A 25,489-nucleotide genomic window follows, 5' to 3' on the forward strand; every position below is an offset into this window, starting at 1 on the left:
TGAAATACCAAGCAAAAATGTAGTATTTATTTGCAGAAAATAAGAATTGGTCAAAAAGATCCAGTGCTTTCGGACCTGAAATAATGCAAAGAGAACAAGTTCATATTCATTTAGAAACAACAATACTGATGTTTTAACTCAGGAAGAGTTCAGGAATCAATATTTGGTGGAAAAACCAGGAGGTTTTCAGTGGGGTTCAGTGCAGTGGGCTTTTAGTTTTTTACAGAGCTGTATAAGGTTAAATGACGGGTGGTCCAGCACTCTTACTGTAATTTCTGGACTGTAATCTTCTACTTTTGTCCCCTGGCTAATATATGGCTTTTTGCCAACATGTTTTGATTTGAAAGGCTGCACTGCTGCGTGTCGAAGCCCAAGAGCAAAAGGAAAGTGAGGTTGTTCAATTCCAACAACAAAGAAGACACGTTTGGTGGTTTTAGTGAGTAAGAAAGTAACAATTTTATGTAGCTTTCACAGATAAAATCACAAAGTGCTTCACAAAGCGTGTAGGAAAAGCACATCAAACATAATGTCGAATGAAGTTTGTTTGATGCATTCACTGATTGCAGGAGGAAAATAGCAATCAATGATTTTTCCCTGTAGGCTACTGGATTTATTTATTTATTTTTTCTTTTTAAAGCAGTCATGTTACAGGTGTTTGGAAAAAGCATTTGGAGTTTTTATTTCACTAAAAGTAAGAAAAAAAAGTTCTATGTAAATACCTTATGTTACAATACGGACACCTACAACTTACAGACAAGTGCAGTCATTATATGTACCTTTTTTTTCTTTTCCAAAGTTAGAGGGTGGGCTATGTTCAGGTGCGCTTCGCAGTCCTTAAATTACGCTACTTCTTTTGGTTTTACTGGGAAGCTAATATCTGTTTCCTAATCTATAGGTCAAAATCTACAAAGGTCATAAACTTGCTACTTGGTTGGCCATGGATTTGCAGTCATATTGTTCTTGCTTCCTCTTGCTACTGATCAATCTGTTGGTAATTTAGTGAACTGAAACTCTGAATTAAGGTCAAGAGACATTTCATTTAGCAGTTTCTCATTTCATAGCCGTTTCTGTTCTTCTTATGTATGCCCACCTTTTATCTTGGATGATATTCCAAGTTGGGCACAAAGCAGGTGTTGTTTCCTTTAGAAATCTTTTTAGACCAAACTAGTATAATCCAGAAAGTATACTCTCCCCAAATCTACAGGCAGAGTTTGGGAAAGGTGTCTAAGGCAGATGAAGAACTGAAATTTGTGCTTTGCTTTGTTGCTGAAATTGATCCATAATCAATGAATATCAGAAATGTTGTCTGATTTAGGATTGTATTGTTCAGAATCTGAATGATACCTCAAATTTTATGTGTTAAGTTCATTAATATTCCCTGGTAACCTGCTTTTCAAACCCTGCATCATCGTGACTCATCCAGGTTTTGTTTAGATTTTGGTTTATTGGGTTTTTTCTGTGTTTAAAGTTTAGTACATTTGTTATTTGTTCTCCTTAGTTATTCTTATTTTGATTAGATCAGCCTTGTTTCTATTTTAGTTTAGTTCAGTGTGGTCTTAATTATTTTAGTCAGGTTATGCTTATATCTTGTATATATATTTTACTTGTGGTTAGATTTGATTTTCCAGCTCCCCTGTTTGTGATTACTCCTCACTAGTAATCACAAACAGTGTGTGTGTGTGTGTGTGTGTAGGCCTGTATGCCACACTCACACACGCACACGCCCTCTTTCTCTCTCGTCTCAGCCTGCCTTCTGCTCTCCCCCCTCACACTTGCAACCTGTTAGTTAATTAGTCCGGGTCCATTGTTCCACCATTCAAACTCCCAGTATTGAACCACCTGCCTTTCACTCTCTCATTGCTGTTTTCTCCTCTTATAATCCTGCATTTACCTGCTCCCTCAATGTTGCTCACTGTGATCTCATTAGTTTTTGTAAGTTCATGTTTATAATATTTTATTTTTTTCCCTAGTGAATAATTTATATTCACTCGCTGCCTGTACCTCTTCTGCATCTTTTGGCTCCTAGTTTAATCTCCAACCATGACATGCTTCCAAATATTGGCCCCACACTAAAGAAATACCTTTTTTGTAACTGTATCATGAAGCCTGGTCCCCACAAGGAGCAGTGGGTCCCCACAACGTAGTATATGTCAGAAAAATGGTCCCCACAAGGTATTAGAAACAAACGCACACACACATACACATGCAGGCAGGAATCCTTAAGTGAGAAAGCACACCAGCTCATTCTACCTCGTACTTGTAGAGCCCTTTGAGGTGTGACCAATACCTAAGCCTGCCTAAATCCTTTGGATGATATTTAATTTGATCTGGACGTGTCAATGCAGCTCATGGATTGCCGTTTGATTCTCAATTTTCTTCTGAGGATAAATTGTAAAATGAAGTGTCTGTCCAAATTTTCCGCCAGTGACGACGGTATGGAATTAACGAGGCTTAGCTCTCGTTGGTGACTCACCCACCGGCTTCTGGAGGATATTGATTTGGATTAAAAGGTTAAATGTTCACCTGGGCCACGGATCCGATTCTGCGACGGGTCCCGCTGCATGACGGGCCTCGCTCGAGGGAATGTCAGTTCAGGACATTTGACTCCACAAACTCAGAGAAGATTACCAAGAGTATCTAATCTCTTTACAGCTGTCTGTCCTGACAGTCTGGCCCGGATCTGAGAAAAGCAATACAGCGGCTGAGCTTATCGCTACAGACGATGAATGAGCCGAGAAATAAATCTAATTTCCGCGGCTCAGAGGTTGTCTAAATCTACTTGTTTTATTCTTCGCTCGCTGTCGAGCCGAGTATGAGATAAGACGGCAAGAAACAGACTACAGCATGCTTGAGCTAAAGCAGTTTTCTGTATCTGCTGATAAGAACATTAAACTACGGAGGGACTATCTGCTGTAGTTGATTTAAGTTCCAGGTTCTTTAGACCAAATGGGAACCGGTGCTTTTGTAAATATACTTCAATAAAAGTTCTCTCTATGTATCTGTGCCTCATTGGCTACTGTATTTATCTGTGTAATCTCCTGCCTATCAAATATGTAGGATTATTAAATTAAATTGCCAAAACAATGTTTCATCTCTTATATTCAAAATTAAGCCCAAAATTATTCAAAGATCTGAACAATTCAGATTTAACTTGACCACCATCTTCCTGCTGACTGGAACAAAAGCTGTGAAAATAGTGCAAAATGCAGAGAGACAATGTATCGACAATGTAGACATGCCTGCAGCAGCAGCCGGTTTTTGTCTTAAACCCAGATCTTTGCTCACAACTTAGCACATCTTAAGAGGCTCATTGGGAGAATGTGGAGTGCTTCAAAGAGGACCATAAATTAGAAAAAAAATGATAAATGGGAAGCGGTGACCTTTGCTGCAATCTCATATCATCTCATATCATTTTATTAAACAGTTACTAAACCGAGACCAAAAGTCTTGCCTTCTTCCCATGCAAAAGAAACTGAAGCTTTACTTTCCTGAGCATTGATGTCTAGTGATGTTTGCTGAACTGTCATCGTCTCAAAGCCATCAAAACACACAGCATTCAACCCACACTTCTTGAGAGAACATTTTAAACCTCGGGTAAAATTAAAAACTACTGACGATTTAGATGCAAATGAAAAGAAGGTCTATAAATAGCTGCATAGCAACAAAATATTTTTAACAGATAAGTTGGCTATTGACAATTAATCGGAATTGCAGCAAAAAAGAATTCTAGCCATATTATTTAAAAAAAACTGAAATAACATGGATAGATTATTTTAAGAGATTAATATGGACAAGGAGTAGAAATGTGAAAACATAAAACTTCTTTTGTCACTTGGCGATATGTAGATGCTAGTACATCTAGTCTGATTCAGAGAGATGAAAGCACCAGAAAAAGTCTCATTCAAGGGTTTTTGTGCATGTTTATGTTGCAGCTGAGTCGTTTCTAAAATCATAATTTAAAGATTAGCATCTGAATTGTTGTGCAGACAGAAAAAAAAAGGTTTTTTTGAAGCAATGATCATATTTATTTATGATCATTGGCAAAACACGACAATAAAGCTAACAAAACTCAGAAATGCATTTTTGTGTATTGGGACCTGGATCACAAAATGTTTTTTTTGTTTGTTCTTTAGGTTTGAACATTCTGCTGTTTCTGTCCCAATTTAATTTCACATAGCGATTCAAGCAGATGCCTTCTTGCTGTCCCTCCATTTTTCCTAAAAAGACGTAGGTGGTAAAAAGGTTTAAAGGAAACCCATCGCTTTTAATCCTCTGAGCCAGTTAATAAGAAAGTGTAACAATCATTAGTTTGATTTTGTTTTTCTAAATCTTCTTAGAGATTAATAGTTATATTTTCATTAACCGTAAGTGGGACATCACTACAATTAATGGACGACAAGGTTTGAAAACATCAGTCTGTGTGTAATTAATCTTTAAGAAATGCTTCACTTAGTGATGAAGTTAAGGAAATACATAAACTTTTCAATAACACTTAAATGTATCGAACGGGAATTATTGAATTGTGCAGGTTTAGTTTTATCATTCACTGAGATATCAAATCACAAAGGACTAGTTAAACGAAATATTGAGCTGAATATAACAATTCAGGTGCTGATATAAATCTTATTAACTGCAATCAAACAACTTGGGTAGAGCAGTAGAGTAGTTAGGAACATGTGAGGAAGTTATAATGAAAAGCATTACTGCAGCTGGCCAGAATAACATCCTTATACTATGTTTTTCTTGTGTAGCACATTCTGAGTGCAGAGTTATCTTTTTATTTGAGCAACATGTTCCTCCTGACTGGAAATAGCATTAACTTTCCCTATGTGCAGAGAGATAAAGACTGGGGTGATGTCAAGGAGGCTTTCCAGCCTCATGGACATGTTTATTGCTATTTTTAAAGCAAAATCACAAACAAAATACAAACCCAGTATGTGTATAGCACAGTGAAAATAGCAGGTCTCATCTCTAAGTATTAATCATCCTGTCATGTTTCACCTTTCACCTGTTTCACCTTATAAACACTCTGCAGACAAAACAGCAAATCAGCAACATAAAACCCTACAACAGTGTCCTTATTTAAAAAAAAAACAAAAAAACATCTCAGGACAAACATTGCAGCATAAATAAAGTCACAGTGACTCTGATTTGAAAATTGGGCGATAATTCGGCCATTACTGATGCTAACATCCAGTAAAAAGGTAACCATTAAGACAAAGCAAACGTAAACACATATCAGCCTTTAAGATTTGATTCAAGAACTAGTTTCCCTGCGACAATAATGATTTACAGCCTCTTTTACGACATATCTTAAACTCCTCTGACATCTTATTTTTAAAATGTAATTATCTTCCCTGAGCTGTAATATTTATTGCATAACTTATTTCAGCACTTTAAGTCTGGTGCTTTCTTCCATATAATGTGAGACCTCTGATGTTTTTTTCATTAAAAAGGCAAATAAAGTTTGTCCCTTAATCCTGGCTGGGAAATAAAAGCAAACGCCTTACTGAACCCTTGGGCTTGTTTGCTTTACCAGCTGTGCCAGTTAAGGCGGCAGCCACGGTCGCAATAATGGAGAGCTAATGTTTGTGTTTTCTAAGCTCTGGCCAGGTCGTATATTAAACAGCAGAAAAAAACAAACAAAAAAAAAAACAAAGTTGTTATTGTCTTTTAATGAAGGGTATTCAGAAAGACATCTTTCTCTAATTGTGCTCAGACTATTAAATTCAGTGCTAAGAAATCTTCTATTTGGCACAATACTGAGAGCATCTACTGTGATGTCCAGAGTGAAGTCCTGGCTGTCAAACCCCATCACATTCAGCTGCAGATAATTTCAAGAACGGAAGGTTCTTGAAACAGCTCAGTATATTGATTCATTAACTGATGTTTTTGAAATTATTTAGCAAATTGTTTGTACCTGGTGTGTTTGTAGTTCATAGGCAGGTCAATAACAGCTACTGTTACACAACGAAACCTTAAAATATCCATCTGAACATGATTTTTTTGTTCTAATACATGCCCCCATTTCCACGTTTTTCTCTGAATACCAATGTCTAGGTTGTCATCAGCGGGTGGGTGATCCAGACCTTGGTCTTTATTCTTCTAATGTATGCTCCATTTAGTTTTGGTACATGCTCAACCTTCCTCCTTTGCTTTCCACTCACTTCTTCTATGGTTCTTATGCAAAGCAGCCGACAGTGCAGGCACTCCCTTGCAGAGCCTTTAGTGTTCAATAAAGTGCCATGCTTGTGTGCCACTCAAACAAAGCAGTCTCTTTCAGCCAAACGCCGTAGAAAACTAAGGGACTTTTTGTAGCATTTTGAGGCACAGGCAGAAGTAAGGGTGTGTGAAATGATTTAATTTTAATTCCCAGCTTGGAGATGGTGAAACCAGTTCAACCAGCACTTCTAAAACAGCAACCTCTGTATTTTCCAGAGAATGTAGATCATTACCGTGACTCAAAGATTTTCAATAGGCTGTCAATTTTTCCAAATTTGTAACAGAGGTTAAAGGCTCAAAAGATTAAAAATAAAAAACAACAACTTTGCTATACTCCATTTATGTAATTTTCCCCATACATTTAGCCTTCTTGTTATCTGCCTGAAGTCTTGCTCTCTCTCTCTTTTTCTCCTGCAGCTAAATGAACCATGGACATGTTTCTACTTTTCCTGTTAATTAGCTTACACCTATTGAACTTTCTCTGTACTGATTTTTAAACACCTAACTGAACCTGGAACAAAGACTCTTTGCTTAAGTTACTGTTGTCTGCACTATCTGGTGGTGATTTGTTGTGGTGCGTTTATTAATCAGTGAAAGATTGGATTTTTTAGTTCCAACATGGAACTCAAATTCTCCTTTTGGACCCATGTGTATCGAGACAAGATGAGTACAGTGGAAAAATGAAGTTAAAGAAGTTATATTTCAGTATTCAATATTTCAAATGTTGTGATTGAAGTTATTGCACTTTAAATTATAGGGTTTGAAATTTGGATAGCTAATTTCAGAGTAACACCTCACATCCCTTCATCAATCCACACACTTTCATACTGAAAAGTAACTACAGCACATATAAATATATAGTGTGTGTGTGTAAACTTCACTCCATGGATATATTTTAGTGACTTTTTTGCATTTACTTCAGTCAATTACTGTTCTTTCTCTTGCGACGGTTATTTTTTTTAGCATTACTGAAATCTCTGCCAGCACCATAAATCATAAACAGTGAGTGCATCTTTTTGTTTAGACAGCAGATCTTACTTGAATGAAGGGGAATAAGAGGCCCACGGCAAAGTTGGACAACCAATTCACAGTACCGGCGATCATGAAAGCAGCAGGTCTGTAGGATTGTTCAAACAGTTCACCAGTCAGGATAAATGGGATGCCACCTGAGAGAGAGAGAGGGAGAGAGAGAGAGAAAAAAGATATATGAACCATCAGTTACAACAAAGTGCTGACAGCAACTAACAGAAACAAATGGTTTTAGTTTAGTAAACAAACAAATGCCCTTTAGGTGCTTCATAACTTTTTATTGTTTGCTCTCGCTGCAGGCTGCAGATCAAAGACTGGTGCAGGTTATGAATTTGTTCTATATTTTCTAGCATCTGTAAAGGTTCTGCAGCAATTTATGCTGCAGGACTGAATTTTCAGCTGCACAATAAGGCACGTCCCTTAAATTTCCTGACTTTAATTTCAACTATGCGTTGTTCTGAAACAAACTAGATGAAAACAAATAGTTGCAACTCCGCTAAAATCTTCAGAAATCAGAGCAGATGATAAAAATCCCTCCTTAATTGGCACACAACACGTACGGTTTGTCTAAGAAGGGTCTATCCAAAATGAAAACTCCAGCAGAAGGTATATTTCTGTCTGTTAGATGGCTGCTGTGATGTTTTAACAAAGCGGAAAAAAAATGGCTGTTTAAATGTAAAGTCATTATGTCAAAAGGTCGAATACTTTTATGAAGCTCAAAACTATGCAAACTCAAATGCATTTATCATTACAGTCGATACAAATTGATACAATTTACTATTTACTTTTTTTTTTTGTTAAGAATAATCGTTCAATCTATGGGTTAACACTAAACACAGAGGAGGCTGTGTGTCTCGTTTTCGTGCACCTCATTGCACCGTGCATTCATTACACCTATCAAGTAACCAACAAACCTAATTCCAATGTTGAGGGTACTTTTAATGTGCCTGCATTGAGTTCACAGGTGAAACCCAGACAGTGAGGCATAATTTGTTTACTAATTCAGTTTAAAAAAAAAACAAAACTTAAGTTGTAAAAAAAGTTCAGAAAGAGAAGTAAAATAAAACACAAACCAAAACACAAATGCGGTTTCATTATATTAATTATGAGTAAAACATTTCTTGCCAATGTCTTTTTTTTTTTGCAGTTGGGATACTGTAGTAATAATAATATGAAGGAAATCACTGGTTTGGGTTTTATTTGAGCTCTGCAGCTGGACAGACAACAGATGCTTCCCCGTGAGGCAAGGTCAAGTCAGTGTTTTCTTTAAGAAAAGTGAAAGTTGTTTAGCAAATTTCCAGCTATAACTATTAAATAATGGTTATCAGGATTCTGCATATTTGATGCCAACATGCAGAGTTACCACAGTAAAAGGTATTCCTTTGCATTATACAGAGTGATGTGACAAAGTGTCAATAAATAACAAAATTGTATTAGTGAAATAGTTTTCGTTCAATAGAAAGTGCATTACAGTAACTATTAAACAGGTCAGAAAGCTTTGTAAGTTGAGGTTGTGAGTTTAATATCAAGTCTCTAGCTTTTTCTTTGGCTGAAATATGACTCAACTTACAATTTATAACCCCTTTGCTGGATGACCTGTATATTTCCATTATTTTGCCGTTATTGGGGCAAAAGTAACACGAGCAGTCAACCTATTGTTTCTTTCTCATGCAATAAAAGAAGTTCAGCACTTTATCTCTTAGGAACAGTTGCAAAACTTCAAAAGACTAGTATAGTTCAAAGGTTTCCTATGCTACACCTTATACAAAGCTGTTGGGATACTGTCCATATTCAAGGAAAAACAAACAACAGGGGAAGATAAAGAAAAGAAACTAACAAGCTACACAGTTCAAAAGGAGAGCTGGCAACACCTACTCAGAATCGTATCCATAAAAAAAAAATCATTATTCCATTTCTTTGTTCCTTCATTTTGACATTTATCTTTGAAATATTTTAGTACTCAATTTACTTTATGTGAACCTCCGTATCAAATTCAGTGTCATGAGGTTGTTCCTCATGAATTGCCAAGCCTAATCCTTCATAATCATAACCAGGTCACAACCTAACTCAAAGCTAAAACCCACACCGATGTATTCAGTGAACAAAGATAAAGACAGAGAAACTCAGTGGTGGAGTGTAAAAAAGGGTTTGAGTTATAAAACAACACTCCAAGCTTCAGCCATCTCGTGGAGCACTGATCAGTCCATCATCCCAACCTGGAAAGAGTACGACTACAAACGTACCAGAGGCATGGCTGACAGGCCTGGCAAAGAGAAAACCCATCATAACACGGCAGAGATGAAGAGATCCACTGATGAGGTGGGCCAATGTGTCAACAGGGGGGACTAATAGCAATGCTCTCCAAAAGTCATCATGTGGATTCTTAACTCAAGACCGTGGCAGCGCTTCACCCTCCGGTGACCCTAATCATACAGCGATCTACGATCTGCAAGACGAGACGAGGGCAGATTTATTGGTAGGATTGAGCAAGTGGAGGACTAGAGCTAAATGCAATTTAGAAACTTTAACAAAACTAGAAGCTAGTTTCCATCCAATCTGACTGGGTTTGAGCTATTTTAAGAATACTGGATTTAAAAAAAAAAAAAAATCTTGGCAATGATAAAGATATACCCCAAAAAAGCCTAGCAGCTGTAATTGCTGCTTAGTCTATTTCAGAAATAATCTGTTTACATGGTTTGAGGCAATACAACAGGAAAGAAACTTTGAGTCACCTTTTCACATTTTTTTTATATATCAGGATTTTATGTTATCTGGTGGGTTTGAAATAAGGCTGGAGAATTTTTGATGTAAGTGATGATAGTGTTTTGTGCAGAGGATGCTAACGCATGCTACGTGGCCACACACATTTTTGCTTCTAGTTGAACTCAATCCTATATCCAAATGTACTAACTGTGTGTGTACTCACACAAGTATGTTTTATTGGCATGATAATATAAACTGCCTAATTAACAGTAGGCTGGCCTGTAAACATTAAAGAAGCTTACAAAAAAAATAAATACAATAAACACTAGGATAGCTCAGTTTTCGAGTCCTTCCCATATCGGCTCACCAGGGCCAAAAGGCCGGAGTCCACCCTGACGACTCTGATGGCTCAAATTAGCATCCCTTCTTCAATTGTAAATGTGGTCGTTGACCGTCAGGCCAGAAGGTAGGAATGTGAATAGTCCATGTTGGGGGTGGGTGCAATCTATGATGGAGGCAGCTCTACAGTAGACTCTCCTGTAGGTAGTGCTCTTCAGTTTAGTTTTGAAGCATACATGAAGTGTTTTTGGAGAGATGTGACCTTTTGCAGCTGATCCATGATGTTGTGCTGCATTATCCAGGTCATTTTGCCAAATGTACATAGAGTTTGCAAAACATACAATCTGTTTCAAGAAATGTGCAAAGGTTTTTCTAAAAGAAATTAGTAATGTTTCTCTTTGAAATAAAGCTAAGAGGGTATAAAATGACAGTTTAGAAAGAGCAGCATGCACAGCGTGGTTGAGACTGAGGATACCACCAAAAGGAAGCCAAACACGGTCACAGATTACAACAAAACAAAGTGTGGTGTGGATGTGATGGACCAAATGGTGCGGGAGTACAGCGTGCGTGCAGGAACACGGAGATGGCCAGTTGCGGTGTTCTACAACCTGATTGACATGGCAGCACTGAATGCACATGTGCTTTATCAGGCATGCACTGGGGTGAAGGAGAGACGGGTAGACTTCCTTGTTGAACTTGCTAAAGAGTTCGGTAACTCTCATGTGAATGAGAAGAAGGCACACAAGGAGAAACTGCTTCGGGAACAACCTTCCACACCCAGCCCAGGCAAAAGGGCGAAGTGTCAGGTCAACCAGCGAACATTTTTCTCCTCAAACATTGTCCTGAGCCGTATGCAACGAAATTTCGTTCTTTATATACCCTGTGCATTGAAAATGACAACAAAGTCAGTCTAAGTCGAAGTCGAAGTCTAAGTCTATTGTGCAACTGTGAGATGCGTTGAGGCCATTACCAGGGTACTGATAAGGTAATGGCCCTATTTACTGAACAAAAGCACCTGCTAGATAAAATCCTTCAGGCCAGTTGGACTATCGAAGCCGAAATAGGTATACGTCAAAGTGGACTAACTTGAGCTATTCTAGTGTAAAAATGTATGCTTTAAATCCTGTCAGCAAATAATTTGTTGTCCTTTGTAGCTAAAGAGACAAAAACCACAAAGGCATTTTCAGCTGAACACAAGGAGCTGCGATTATGACATAAAGGCTTAGCATCTCCTTGTGAGAAAAAAACACCCCATACTTTGAACAAGATGATGTTTATTAATAGAATAGCATTAAAATAGCCTTTATGGTCCCACCGTGGGGAAACTCAGGTGTAGCAGCAGCATCAAGGGATGTTGATTCTGCTTTGTATAATGGAGCTAATCCATGGTAAACAAAACATCAAAAAATGTTTTCAAAAAAATAAAAAATTGTAAAAAAACAAAACAAGATTAACAATAACAATACACTGTACAAGATGATATAAAAAATACTGTGCAGTTATCAGAATAGAAACATCGTAATCGCTAACCAAGGGATGTGCAACTGAGCTGGATGACTCTCTTTAAATTGTACATAATCTGAATGTGAACAATACAAAGACAGCAGTCTTTTTTTTTTTACAATACAGCATATGAGTGTAGTACAGAAACTCAAACGTGCAATAGCAGCAGAAATCTTTTTTAAAATTAGTCAAAACAGTGCAAATGCCAGCAGGGATGTAAACACCTTCAGAGTCTAATAACTGCTGGGAGAAAGGATCTGCAATAACGCTCTCTTGAGCACCTGGAAAACAGAAGAAACTCTTCAGTTCAGTAACAGCTTCATACAAGACTTGCTGATTAAAACCGAACATGTGCTCATTCATGCAGTGGATTAGATGGCACACAAAAATGGTCAGCATGTCAAACACCCATCGCCTGATTTCAGCTCTTATTGATAACTTATTGATACCTTTCAGTTTTGTATAATGGAGTTAATCCATGGTGATCCAAGTAGGAATATAGGCCTATACAGTTATGTTCTGGGTGGCACAGTTAGAATGCAAATGACCGAATGAAGAGTGGCTTTCAGACAACCCCCAATAATACAGAACAATAAAAGGTGACCAAGGGGGAAAAGGAAACACGACGAGAAAAACAGGAGGCTTAGAAGTGATATGCAGGAAACAAATGCACCAAAGTTTTCTTGCTAATGGTTGTCCCTTGGATAAAAGCAGGGATTATTCACAGCAGCAAGTAAAGAGAGCTCAATATTTGTTTTCAACAGATTCTTTGCCAGCGCTTCTAAATCTATTTGAAGCCATTAGCGACGCTGGCGGCTGACATTCTTCCATATAGGAGACAAAGTGGTGCTTCTGTTCGGAAACTTGCATCCTGAAGTTGTTGCACGTGTCTCAGTGAAAAGCCACAGCATTAATGCAATGCGTTGAAATCTGCCACCACTTATTGGTCAATGTTTGTTACAATGCAGACTAAATATGGGCTGGTGGACTGACCTTGTAAATTTGAAAGACAAGTTGCTGTGCTGCTCCCCACACAGGTACCTTGTTGATGTTCTGCATCTGACAACAAGAAGCTACTCCACTAAAACTCCTGATATGGGAATTTTTTTAGACTTAATAAATATTTCAATAGATATTAAATGAAAATTGAATTATTCTGCAAAAAAAGAGTAACACTTTATTTGAAGGGATGTTCAGACTGACATTATACCGTCATAAACATAAAACCTATCATGAACATGACGGAGTCTTTATGAATGTCTGATTGTTGTCATGAAGTGTCATTCAGTAAATAATGACACTTTTAATGCCCTTTTAATACAACTTTTAATGCAGTTTTGCATTAAAAGTGTTATTTACAGAATGACACTTCATGACAACAATCAGACATTCATGAAGACTCCGTCATGTTCATGACACGTGTTATGTCGCGTTTTTGCCAGTGTAATGTCAAAGTGCTACCAAAAACAAAAATGACCAGGGTATGAAGGTCAAATAAAACCAGGCAAAAAGTTTCAGCTAAAGTCAGCTCAGAACTGATAGAACAAGCTTTGTTGTCAAACATTATTCATTGCTGAGTGTTGGAACTAAACAAATGCAGATTGAAATTAAAGGTCTAACTTCAAGGTTTAAGCTCCACAGACATTTTAAAGAGGGACAAAAAAGGACATATTAAAAAAAATATGCACTTCACAAAACTAATTAGCTTTTTTTTTTAAATAAATGGCAATGTTATTTACAAGTCATGTGTTGTTGAGCTGCTTTCTTGTGTATTTCTTCATAATTTCCTTGCTAAACTTGATAGATTTAATCACAACAACCTCTTTTCAAACACACTATCTATCCCTGGATCTTAAAAACATAAGTGTTTTTAATTTCCTCTATTGGTCATGAAAATAAAATTTAAATAAGTTTTGTTGCCTGAAATTCTTGGTCAACTTTTTTATTTGTAATTAAATGATACCATTACAAACAACTGACTATAGAAAGTAATGCATCCTGGTAACAGTGCATAAGACCTTTCAGTTAGGAAGGTCCAAAGTAAATCCCACCTCTATGAGCCATAAAGGCTCAAAGCAGGACAGACAGACTAGAAACGGCTCGTATGTGTGACGGATTTCTCTGCAAAGCCTTCTGTTTCAGCTTGACCTCTTTAGACGCCACATTTTCACACCAACGGTGCCAAAACCATCATCTGTTCTGCCGCAAGCTGGGACCTGCAGACAACTGGAGAGCAAGGAGGAAGTGACCACCAGTAACTAAGTATTTTTTTGTTTTTTGTAATTGATTTTGACACAGGTTTTACCAGCTTATCTGCATAATTCAACAATGTCCATCCATCCTTCCATCCATTTTCTGTACACCCTTGTCCCTTAGAGGGGTCGGGAGTAATTCAGCAACGTGCCAGAAATTCTTCCAATGAGGACAGGAAATGATTTTAACATATAATAGTGAATTTAATAGAAAAACTTCAGCGCATCAAATACTACAAAGTTCTAGCAGTGAGAAATGATGCAGCCGAATTATTTTTCAGTTTCTTTACAGACAGGATGTTATTCAAATTAACTTTTTTTGAGCTTTACATCATGCTATTATGTCATTTCTTCATCAGACACACTTTGACTCATTCTTTGACTCATTTTTCAAACATTTGAACCACCAAATAGGTGGCAGCCATTTGGTGCCACCTATTTACCCAAAGCACCCACACAGACTAGCAGCAGTAACAATTAGCAAATGCTTAGTGAAATTGCACATCTGCTGAGGTTGTCATTTAAAGTACAACGCTCCAAAGCACATTTGTAAACGGCATCAATGAATACATCCTAATAACATAATAGAAGATTTATCAGAGCTGAACTTTAACCTCTAATCCTTTAAATATCCCCACCACATTAATGGCAGATTGGGCAGCGTGACAACCGTCTGGACACTACAGAGACTATTACAGTACATGTATATTGATACACATTGCATCTATGATAGATGTCCCACTGATTTAGAGGAAACATAAAAAATAGAAAATAAATAAATAACTTTCTGGGGCTGTAAGGGAAAGTTGTTAATTTAACTTTTCTAGAAACTCTTGCAGGGTGAGAATCATAGTGGTGGCACAATATCAGATGGTGCCATGTGTTGGTTCATTTTAGATTTATTAAAACATTATTTCTCAGTATTGCAATCTTTACAAGTGTCATAAAGCAGAAAAAAGAGCAAAACTTAAGTTGTTGGTTTGTTATTAAAGGTTTCTAGGAATAGAAGGACTAGAATTTTTATATTTAAAGTTTTAAATTTTATCAAAAGAATAGGAAAATGAAAATGTGCCCTGCGACAGACTGGCGACCTGTCCAGGGTGTACCCCGCCTCTCGCCCGGAACGTAGCTGGAGATAGGCACCAGCACCCCTCCCGACCCCATTAGGGACAAAGGGTGAACAGAAATGGAATAGGAAAATGAAACTAATAAATTTGCACTCTCGTAGTTTGATGCATGAGTTAATACCTGTCACACATATTGGACACCATTTACAGATAAACAGCTTTAAAAAAAAATAACACAGCACCTTTCAAATAATCTGTTACTGTAGCTTATGAAAATGGAATTCCAGGTAACAGAAGTCCATGGATTTCTTTGGACATGTCTGCAAACGTCAAACATGCGATGCTGCAACTTACAGACATTATATTTACCACATAGATACACTACTGTTGATGATTTGTACATGTACTATTCAAAGGCAAAAGTAAAGAAGTCATAATTACTTTACTACTTTACACGTAGGGACACTTTGAGACTACAGAGCGTTAAATATGCATCCTCAGATGGTCAAGTGATTAGTAAGTATGGGAGGAGCAGTCAATCATGGCTTTCTCTTTCACAGAAAGCTACCGTCTTGTGTGCTATTTCTTCACATTTAGTAAAGAAAAGAACAATATCAGATATACAGTAATCAAGGCAAGATAAAAAGCCTAAACCTTACCTTGAAGTCATAATCCTGTTGCTTCCCAGTGTGATTTAAATTATGTTCCATGTTCTGGCTTTTATGTTTTGAGTTATTTCAGTTTTTATTTAGCACAATATTTGTTGTGTATTCTTGGAGTCCTAGCAATCCCATTTTTATCAAACATTTCCCTGTGCTTGCTTGTATTATTTTTATTGCCATGTGTCCGTTTTCAATTTTGCCAAATCTCCTCTGTCTTTCTTCTCTCCCAGGTGCCATGTATTTTCTCTTGATTATGACTCACTTCATCCTGGTTCCACTAATCACCTCTCCAGCATTTATTAGCCTGTCATTTTCTGTTGCACGCATTTTGCTGGAGAACCTGTTTTTTGACATGAGTGACAGAATCTGTCTTTAAGATTCCTTAATAGTAGAAGTAACATTCAGTACATTGCAAAAACGTAACAATTTTTGTGTGTGTGTGTGTGACACTGGAGAGAACAGCGCTCCAGAATGTTTAAAGGACAATCGTCTCTTTAAAACCCAAAATGTCTTACACCTACATCTACACCTTTGCTTCATTTAATATGCGAGGATCTATGAATATCAAATCACTTGCTTCTATCTGCACAGCTTGCCAAATCTGCTCACCTTCAGATGTTCTTGAATCGTGTAAAATGACCCTATTCTATACAATTGTGTGGCAGAATGTTGTAATACTGCAGTCACTCCATTTGCTTCCTGTAGACAGAGGTGGGTAGTAACTAGTTACATTTACTCAGTTACATTTACTGAAGTAACTTTTTAGAGAAAAGTTAGTAGCCTTACTACACCGTACCTTTTACTTTTACTTGAGTTATATTATTATGAGGTTTTACTCTGAGAAAGCTGAAAAGCATCATTTGCAGAGAAGGAGCTGAATTAAGTTCATAAAAACTTGGTTCATACTTTGTTGACACAGACACCTACCTCTCAAATCTGACTTAATGAAACAATTAAAAAAAAAAAAAAAATCAGATTTACAACAGAGTCACTGGCAGTTTGTCGTGATATACTTAACATGAAAAGGGGTCCCTTAATTATATTCCCCTCAAAGCCCTATGCCACCTTTTGCCAGCCCTGCATAACGAGCTAGAGCCACTGTGCTGCACATCTCTCTGCTGGATGAGGAGATTTAATGTATGTATCACGAGCAGGAGCAAGGTTTCTGTTTCGTGACTGCCGAGTTTTTAATAAGGCTAGTTTTTCTATTCCGGGCTTTATGAGGCAGGATTTTCTGATCTCCACTCTTCACCGTCAGCTTGCCTTGTACTTCTCATTCATATGTTTACAGGTTCACTCCACTCCACAGTTGACTGGAGCAGAGAACATGTAGACGAGACATTTGATACGGCGTTATATATAAAAGGGTAAGCAGCGTGATTAAGGGGCGAGATCAGTCATGCAGGTCAAACATCTCGCCACTGAAACGTCTCTCTGCCTGGATTTCTAACTATACAAACAGACAGTAGTTAATAAAGTAGTGGCAAAAGCAGAGGAGGTGGAATAGCAACTCTGCTGCGGAGAGTACTATGTCTTCTCCCATCCCCTGTTTGGGGAAGCATTGGTTACATAAAAATCTCTACAAGCTGATGAAAGCCTTGCTCCGTTCTTGGGACTACTCTGTTAGCTGATGGATATGATGAAGGCTGTTTTACAAAATGATGAAAACCTTTAGCAGCCTCTTCATGAAGCTGCCATACAACTAAGAAGTGTCTTTAGTCAAAGATTTCCTCAGTATGACAGAAGATCCTGCACACAGCTAACATAATGTTGTTGTTTTTTTGGTTTTATTCGTCACAGTATAAACTAAGACATGCCTTAGCTTTTACAACTACTGAATCAAACTGTTTTTCCCCACTCCAATTTTGCAGTTATCATTTGTACTTATATATAGCGACATAGATATTTGCACATCTAAATGACTTTCATTGTTCTACTTGAAACAAAGGATATGATGTTTGAATTAAAAGGTTATTAATGTCAATAGTAACCCCATTATTTTTTCTTTAATGTTTGAAAAATGTTTTGTCATCAAAACAGCTATCCTTTATCACGATAATGTATTCATATAGAAAATTGCATTTGTAGTTTTTATTGAACCCGCAGAAGAAAATCCTATTAAAGTGCACATATCAAAGAATAATTCCATAATCACATAAATCTAACACCTTACTTGCATCTGTGCTTGCACCATCCTTTACAATTTTTCAGTTTTTTCACCAAAGAGGCATCGCAATCAGATGGCCAAACCACCCCAGCTAACCTTTTAAAATGCAGAAGAGCCACAGCTTTGCACTGAACTCCCCTGAATAATGAAACTCTTCACCTTATGTCTTAAAATGAGCTCTGCCATCCAGAAAAGAAAGAACATTTCAATCGTCATTATCTCCGTCATAATGACGTATGACCATTTTTTGGTCATGCGACCAAAAGTAAAGGTCTTAAGGGAGGCAGACTAGAAAACTAAGAGTTTTGCTTTTTGGCTCAGTTTTTCCTCTACAACAGTGGAGCGGAGCAGGGATGGCAATGCTGCAGAATAGGACCCTATCTGCCCATCAATCTCCCCTTCATCCTCCCATCATTGCACAGATGCTTAACCGAGAGTTAAAATAACAATTATGCCTTAACCAAATCAGATGGTAATCCAAAACAATTTGCATAATCAGATGTAAATCATTTGGGGGGTGTAGAGTCTATCCCAGTCTCATTTAAAAAATAAATAAATAAAATAATGCCTGCCTCACAACATCATATTTCACATTTCCCGAAATGAGAATCTAATTGTTTTGTTCCTCGCGTCCGCTTGTCAGGAAGTGTCTCCACAACAACTCCAATATCTCTCTATACCAACTAAGTCATTCATTCACACTGCTGGTCATCCAACTCGTTTATTACCAAATTCCCTGGTGTGAGGTGATTCATCTTGTTCAATTGTTTTCTGTCCTATCCACACAAGCCTATCTGTCAGCATGCTCTATCTGTTTCTCTTTGTCCTGGCAACGTCGCCTCTACATGAGAGATGAATGTATAACACCATCCAGATAAAATGAGACTAAAATGTTAAAACACATACCTTCTTATTTAAAAAAAAAAAAGAAGTTATCTATTTCACGCTCATGATTAATGTGCATAATCTGCTGCGACCTCAGAGAGTTGCGTTATGATGGATTAATCCTGCATTTTCTGTCTACACAGACAAAGCCTTTAACTGTACTGTATTAAAAAACTGTAATTTACAAAAAGGTAACATCAACATTGGGTTTGTCACCTCATAACAGTTTTCAAACTGATCCGTAAAACTTTTACAATTTTAATCTCCCAAGAGTAAAAAATTATTTCTGCGGCCAGCACATCGGTGTGTTGCAGCATTGATTTATAAAACCGCTTCTCAAAGCTTCCGTAAGAAGCATCCTCAGTATTTGTCTAGATTTTGTTGCCAAATGAAGCCTAGGCGTAAATTCAAACTGGAAGACTCTATTCATCTCACCTGCTCAACCAACGACGTCGTCACGTGCTTTGATTCCAACCTATCAGTGATGGTCTCCTTCTCCAATCATCAAGCGTCGCTCCCTTGATAAAGTCCAGCTGTTCATCTGCTTCCGCTCGTTGGCTGAGCTTCAACCCTCCTCCATCCCTCCTCCACCTTCAGCTCGTAGCTTCTTCAATATCAATTTGGTCTTCGGCATCCTCTCCAACACCTGTGTCCGGGCCCAAGCCGGGGAAGACGTCTCTGATCTTCATACACAGCGGCTCATCCTCTCAGTGAGCGGTTACCAGCGCAACGTCTTCCTCCTGGGTCTGAGCGCCAAAGACTTTCATTTGTCAATTAAACTTTCTAATACCACTCTCTCTCTCTCTGTGTGTGTGAGTCTTTCCTGGTTGAAATAGGTGTAACTCACTCCAAACGAATGAGTGAGTTCAGTACTTTTATGGCAATATGTAGTACTTAATAAGGAGAAGGGACTATAATGCATTGAACTTATCCAAGAGGATATCAGCCGAATTGTAGGTAAATTATAAATATACCTTTTTCTTGGTGAATGCATAGCAGGGATCTGAAGTACACAAAAATGTTTGATGCTTATGGACCTGCGTGTGTATGACGCAAGCGATGTGTAGTGCATCCGTGATTAGATGCAGTTTGAAATCTGCTTGATCATGTGACTCAACTGACATTCGTGTTAGATGTACTTGTTAAAGAGCTAACCAGTCTGCAGGTTTACGTGTGCTATACTGTGTTCACCACAATGTGTTCTGCTCTTATGTTTTATGTCCTGGTTATGAAGATGAGTCCTTTTTTTGTACGTTTATTCTCAATTTTAGTTTGCTACTCATCTACGGATAATGTACAGTATCTGAATGTTGACAGTTTTTCCAACATATTTACTGTATCAGCATACTGAAAGTGGTCTACCTTGGTTTAGTCTAAAGCAGGTTTGGTTGAGTTGATTTTGAAATTGAAAGATAAACAAGGTTATAGCTAGAGAGCCCTAACTGTGTAACAAATGATTTTTCTTATGTTTGCTTGCATGATGATCTATACAAAGCGGTTTTGCAAAAGCCGAGTAATAAGATGTTGGGGTTTTTTTTGTCTTTCTGTTTTGTTTAGAATTTTAATAATGAGCCGATATATGAGGTTTTTCTAATGACAGTGATGTAGTGACAATACTTTTAAAGTTGTCATCAGTTGGCTTCAGGTTCAGCCATCTTGACTTTGGTCCCATTTAGCAGCACATTCTTTTCAAGCGCCATTGTTCTCTAAAATGCCATATAATTGTGTGATTGTTGGGTTGTGGCACAGAAAAAAAAAAAAGTTAGAAACCCTATTTTCTGTTTTAAAGCTTTAACTTTACAGTGAGTCTCAATTTGAAGACTCAACATAAAATAAACGGATAATCAGCTAATTATTTTAGTGTTTCGCCACATTCAGGTGTCAAATACTTCTCTGGGAAATAGATATGGAAGAGAAGCAATTGGAAAACGGCTGGACTTGCCAATACCTGCCTTTCAATGGTTTGCACTGAGTCATTATCTTTGGTTGAGACTTAATTTCCATCCGGACAATGAGAGGTTCAGCATGATTTGACAAACAGCAACAATATCCCTTTCATCACCGGAGAATGAGTGTCTGTAGTGACTGCCTCAGCTGCTTTTCAATAATCAGCCTCTGGCAGCTTCTCACTGGCCTGCATAAAAGAATTCCATTTACATTTTATCGCAAAAATACATATCAGGGAAATAGAAATAAACAGGTGGGCGACTCTGAAGACACACTCGGTTGCATGTGGGTGAATATTTTTTAAAACTGACTGGATATTCGAGTACAGAACATGGCTGGGGAAGGATCATGTAGATTCCTAACAAACTGATGTGTCTCAACCTTTGTGGTCAGTTCATCAGGCAAACGGGGGACTAAACTATTCAGTCAGACGCAACTGAAACTTAATTAATAAAAAGGTCAGCATACAAATGAAGCAGCAAAATATTATTGTGGCCTTTTGCTTCAATTTGGGAAAGGTTGCCGTTGAAGTGTCTGGTCTTTAGCGATGTGTTCTAACCTCCACGGCAAAGGAGGAAAATATGCAGCAATACCCCTTCAATTGGAAAATAACATCTGACTGCTTCCAAAGATGTTACATAATTCTTTTAATGAGATATGCACTAATGGCTGGAGTTCTTCTATGATAATTCAAATTTGAAGACTTTTCTTCAAATTCACTGTTTCTGTTGTATCCTAACTAGTTTGTAAACTGCGACCTGAAAACGCAAAAAGAACTGACAAGAACAAAACCCCCAAAAAATCGAGATTGCAATGCAGACAGTTTATTGAAAACCAAATTTAAAATCAAACAAGTTGTTCATCAGCTGATCAAAAGCTGAAAATCATAGCTCCCAAAAACACAAAACAGGACATTAAAAAAATACTCTGATGCTAAGTTAAATGAATATCTATTATGAGTTAGTAACATCACCAGCATATTCATCCGTTCCAATTGTTGCACATCTTGGCAGAGCTGCACCCAGACCAATGCTGCTGTCTGTTAGCATAACACATCAACACTGGCTGACTTTTACACTGAGCTTCTGAAGTCACCAGTGTCACCCTAGCTTAATATTGATTAAATGTTTTTATCTTTGCCATAGCTAAAAAAAAAACAAAGAAGTCTGTTTTCTTCTCTGAAAAGAAATCTGTTCTCATAATACAGCTACGTACTTTGTCTGAACACAGGTACCCAGCTTACCATCTGCTGTGCTTTTCATGCTTGTCATTTCTTTACATTCTAAAGAAGAGGAGCGCACAAACCACTACAGCTCAACGGAGAGGACATGTAAGGACGGAAAAAAGCAAGTCATCATGTTTTTGCAAAGGCAAAGATCTTTGCATTCAAAGATGAAATCCTTAAGTCGTTTAAAAATAACTCAGCTAATAACTACAAAGCAAAATATTACCTCGCCGTAGTTGTATCTGAAAACACGCAGAGTGCATTGTGTTTGGCTCTACGTGTGATTCCACATTTACAGGGAGACCTAGCAAAGTGAATCACAAAACAGCCGTGGAAAGAAGAACTACAACAAAAATACATTTAAAACATCCAGAGGAGAATGTGTCATTTAATTTTTACATGTTTGTGTTTCAATGTGGAAACACAAACATGGGGGGAAATGGTTATATGCTTTTATTGCTACTAGTGCCTAGCAACAAATTAAATGGCAAATCTCGCTGTTATCTAATTTGACTTACTCATGTCAATACGTTTTTGTTCAAGAGCAAAATAAAATATTTAAAAAATCTCTCATAAAAATCAGGTTCTGAATCTTTTCTGTAATTATTCTCAAAAGGAAAAAATACGTTGACCTCAGTCCGTGCTGGTTGTGCTTTAAGTTCAACCCTCTCTTCCCCAAAGCAGTGGGGGTTCCTAATAGGATACACTTCTCTAGCATTACATTAGATTTTCTTTCTCAGCTAACTTTCTTCCTAATATAAAAGTGTGCTCATAAGAGACTTATCTTTGTTAAAATAATGTGTAAATAATGAATAATTCCTTACAAGAATCTAATGAACAATAAGACATTTTCCTGATGGAAAATCAAGTAACATGGTTAGCTTGATAGACTTTTTGGTAGACTCCTTAGGCTTACATCAAACCTTAATGTTACTCCCAAAAAGTTTATTTGTGTGTGGGTGAAGGTAAAAACGCTCCATTTATGTTTAAAACACAACAAATGAAAAACACAGTAAAAAGGGCTACATGTGGTCCAAAAGAATCGTTCAATTGTGTAAACCACTTTGCTGTTTAATGTTCCATCAAGGAAATAAAAATGAAAACGACTAGCGTCTGAAGATTTGTATCTATTTTAAGGATGGAAAACTTTGAAATAGGTTGTAAAAGTCTGATTATGGTTTACTTGCCGCATTCGCAGGGTCTAATATTTTTTTCATTCCATGAGAGTAAGACCTTGCACCACTGCAGGATTTTCATCTAAGGGAAGAAATTGCAGGGATCATATAGAATGTGAAATGATAAAAAGAATAGGGTGAATAGAGATCGTTACAGTGGAGGTTATTATGTTTCAATTCCAGCTCTGCTGTGTGTTACCTTCACTTGAATCAGAAAAAGCCGAATACGATTTAGCAGCAGAGGACGTTTGAATTTATTTTAGACAAGAAACCTCCTATTTGATTGAATTTCTTTTGCGGCAAGGGTGAAGATATCTGCTATATTTCCGCTGTTTGAGATTAAATATATATTGCCGCAGTGGCTGAGAGATTGCAGAAAAAATCTTTTACTTGTTCGTTGTTATTTAGAATGGTCCAAAACGTCCAAGCCTCCCAGATAATGTCGAAACAGATGGTGTGTCCTTTGTGTACACAACCAGTAAAGCTCTACATAAAACCTAATATGTAGTCTATACATTAAATTATAAATTACATTTCCATAATTTTCTACCTGTAATATACTGACAATGAAATATTTTGCCAATAAATCATATAATCTGCATGCATATGTAGAGAACTGAAACTAGGAACCAAATGCACAGCAAAATGTCGTGTAGAGTTTTAAAATGCATATAAAATTAGATTGAGCATTCACACATTTCCCATGTTTCACAGTGTCACACCTCCAACGCACTTATTTTGTGTGTTTTTTTCTTTCTGTTGCAGATAAAGACAATCTGATTCATTTATCCAAATAGTCAGGGATTTGATCAACAAAGAGCAAATACAGTGGTAATGCTTTTGTCAGGACTCTGGGTTTTTGGGTTTGGTTTTGATCTTATTTATCATTATGTTTTAGTTCACTTTAGGTTAGCCCTTCATGGTCATTTCAGTTTTATTATTTGAGGTTATTTAGTGTGATTAGTGTTTCTAGTTAGGTTTATTCTTTAGATAGGTTCTGTTTTTCTTGTATGTCTGAGTCTAGGTCGAGCTTCTTTAGTGATGATAGTTTATTTTTATTTAATCTAGTTCCCTCAGTAGTGTTTCCCGTTATTTTCTCACTTTAGGTTTATTTAGGTAATTCTAATTACCTAACTAGAATTACCTAATTCTTGTTATTGATAGATCAGCCTTCTTTCTGTTTAGGTTTGTTTATGTTTTTCCCTCATGTCTTTTTGTCTTCTAGTTTATCAGGTTTTCTTTAGTATTAGTGTTTTCTTTTGTTTTAGGTGTTTTCAGCTCCGTGGGGTTTCCTCCCTGTCTTTCCCCAGTATATCTCCTTAGCTTCCCAGTGTTAAGAACTCGACTATTTTCACTAAGATGGGTCTAAGACTGTAACCTTGCAAACCAAATCAGTCCCATAGACTCTAATAATCAGCTCATCCTGTTTGAACAGTAAATGAATAATAAATGAATAATAAATGAATGCGAGGAATGTCTTGAATATGTCAATCATTTGCTGTGAAGCGTGTCCACTAAACCATTTTTAGTAATTTTGAAGTGAGAATAGCTTAAAAGAAACATGAGTAAAAGTGAAGAAATGCAGTCAAGACCGAAAATTGATCTTACTTTAAATAAAACTGCGGGTGACAGAAAAGAACATGACAGGTATGTAGGCAAAACATCACAGGTCATTTGTGCCTCGCAGTAATTTGGCTTCTGCAGAGAGTTGCAACATTTTCCATTGTTTTAAAACCATCAGGAGCTCTGAAAGGAGGAGGAAGGTGCTGAAGTCAGCTCCTGAAGACGGAGTGAAAACCCCAGTGGGCCCTGTGGCTAATGTCTTTTGACACCTGAATACGTGGAAGTGCACAGGTCCTCACAGCATCAGTGTGTCTATTCGTAGGTAACGAGGAACCAGCCCCGAGTGGCGGTCCGGTTCGCAGCATTCACTCGAGATAATAGGTGTCTCCACAGTTAGCAGAAACAAATTGTCTCACAAACCAAGTATAGAATAACTTTTGGCCTGTGAATTTGCCGTCTGTAGCAGTTTATTTAGGGAGAACGTGACTCAAAATGGTTCAGGTGCAGCTAAGAGCTCAGTATTCCACAATAAATGCTACTTTTCTGTATTCGGTATGGCTCAGTTTACCCTCGAAAAGATCATTTGCTGATACAATTTTTTTTCCCCAACGATGCTGGTTAAGATCAATAAAACATATGTTTGTCTCTCTCTCTCCATGTGCTGTGGTTTCTTCCAGTGAGCTTTCCAACATGAGGAACTGGTAAATATAAATCGTCCAGTTAGCAATGCTTCCCGGTCCACTTGGCAGC

General features: G+C 37.4%; 1 protein-coding gene and 1 long non-coding RNA gene across 5 annotated transcripts in view; one reads left to right on the plus strand and one right to left on the minus strand.

Moving 5' to 3' along the window:
- slc2a9l2 (solute carrier family 2 member 9, like 2) overlaps positions 1–25,489 on the minus strand; it is a 120,900-nt gene that overhangs the window by 16,117 nt on the left and 79,294 nt on the right. For all 4 annotated transcript variants that reach the window (XM_032550478.1, XM_032550477.1, XM_032550476.1 and 1 more), the window contains one exon: positions 7,261–7,388. In XM_032550478.1, the coding sequence (XP_032406369.1) occupies positions 7,261–7,388 (128 nt within the window). The remainder of the gene's footprint in view (positions 1–7,260; positions 7,389–25,489) is intronic.
- Positions 2–24,267, plus strand: LOC116711101 (uncharacterized). Its single transcript, XR_004337162.1, has 3 exons — positions 2–1,550; positions 13,926–13,931; positions 24,254–24,267. It is a non-coding gene; the product is annotated as an uncharacterized LOC116711101 (long non-coding RNA).

Source organism: Xiphophorus hellerii, chromosome 20 (assembly GCF_003331165.1).
Source record: "Xiphophorus hellerii strain 12219 chromosome 20, Xiphophorus_hellerii-4.1, whole genome shotgun sequence".
NCBI classification, from domain to species: domain Eukaryota; kingdom Metazoa; phylum Chordata; class Actinopteri; order Cyprinodontiformes; family Poeciliidae; genus Xiphophorus; species Xiphophorus hellerii.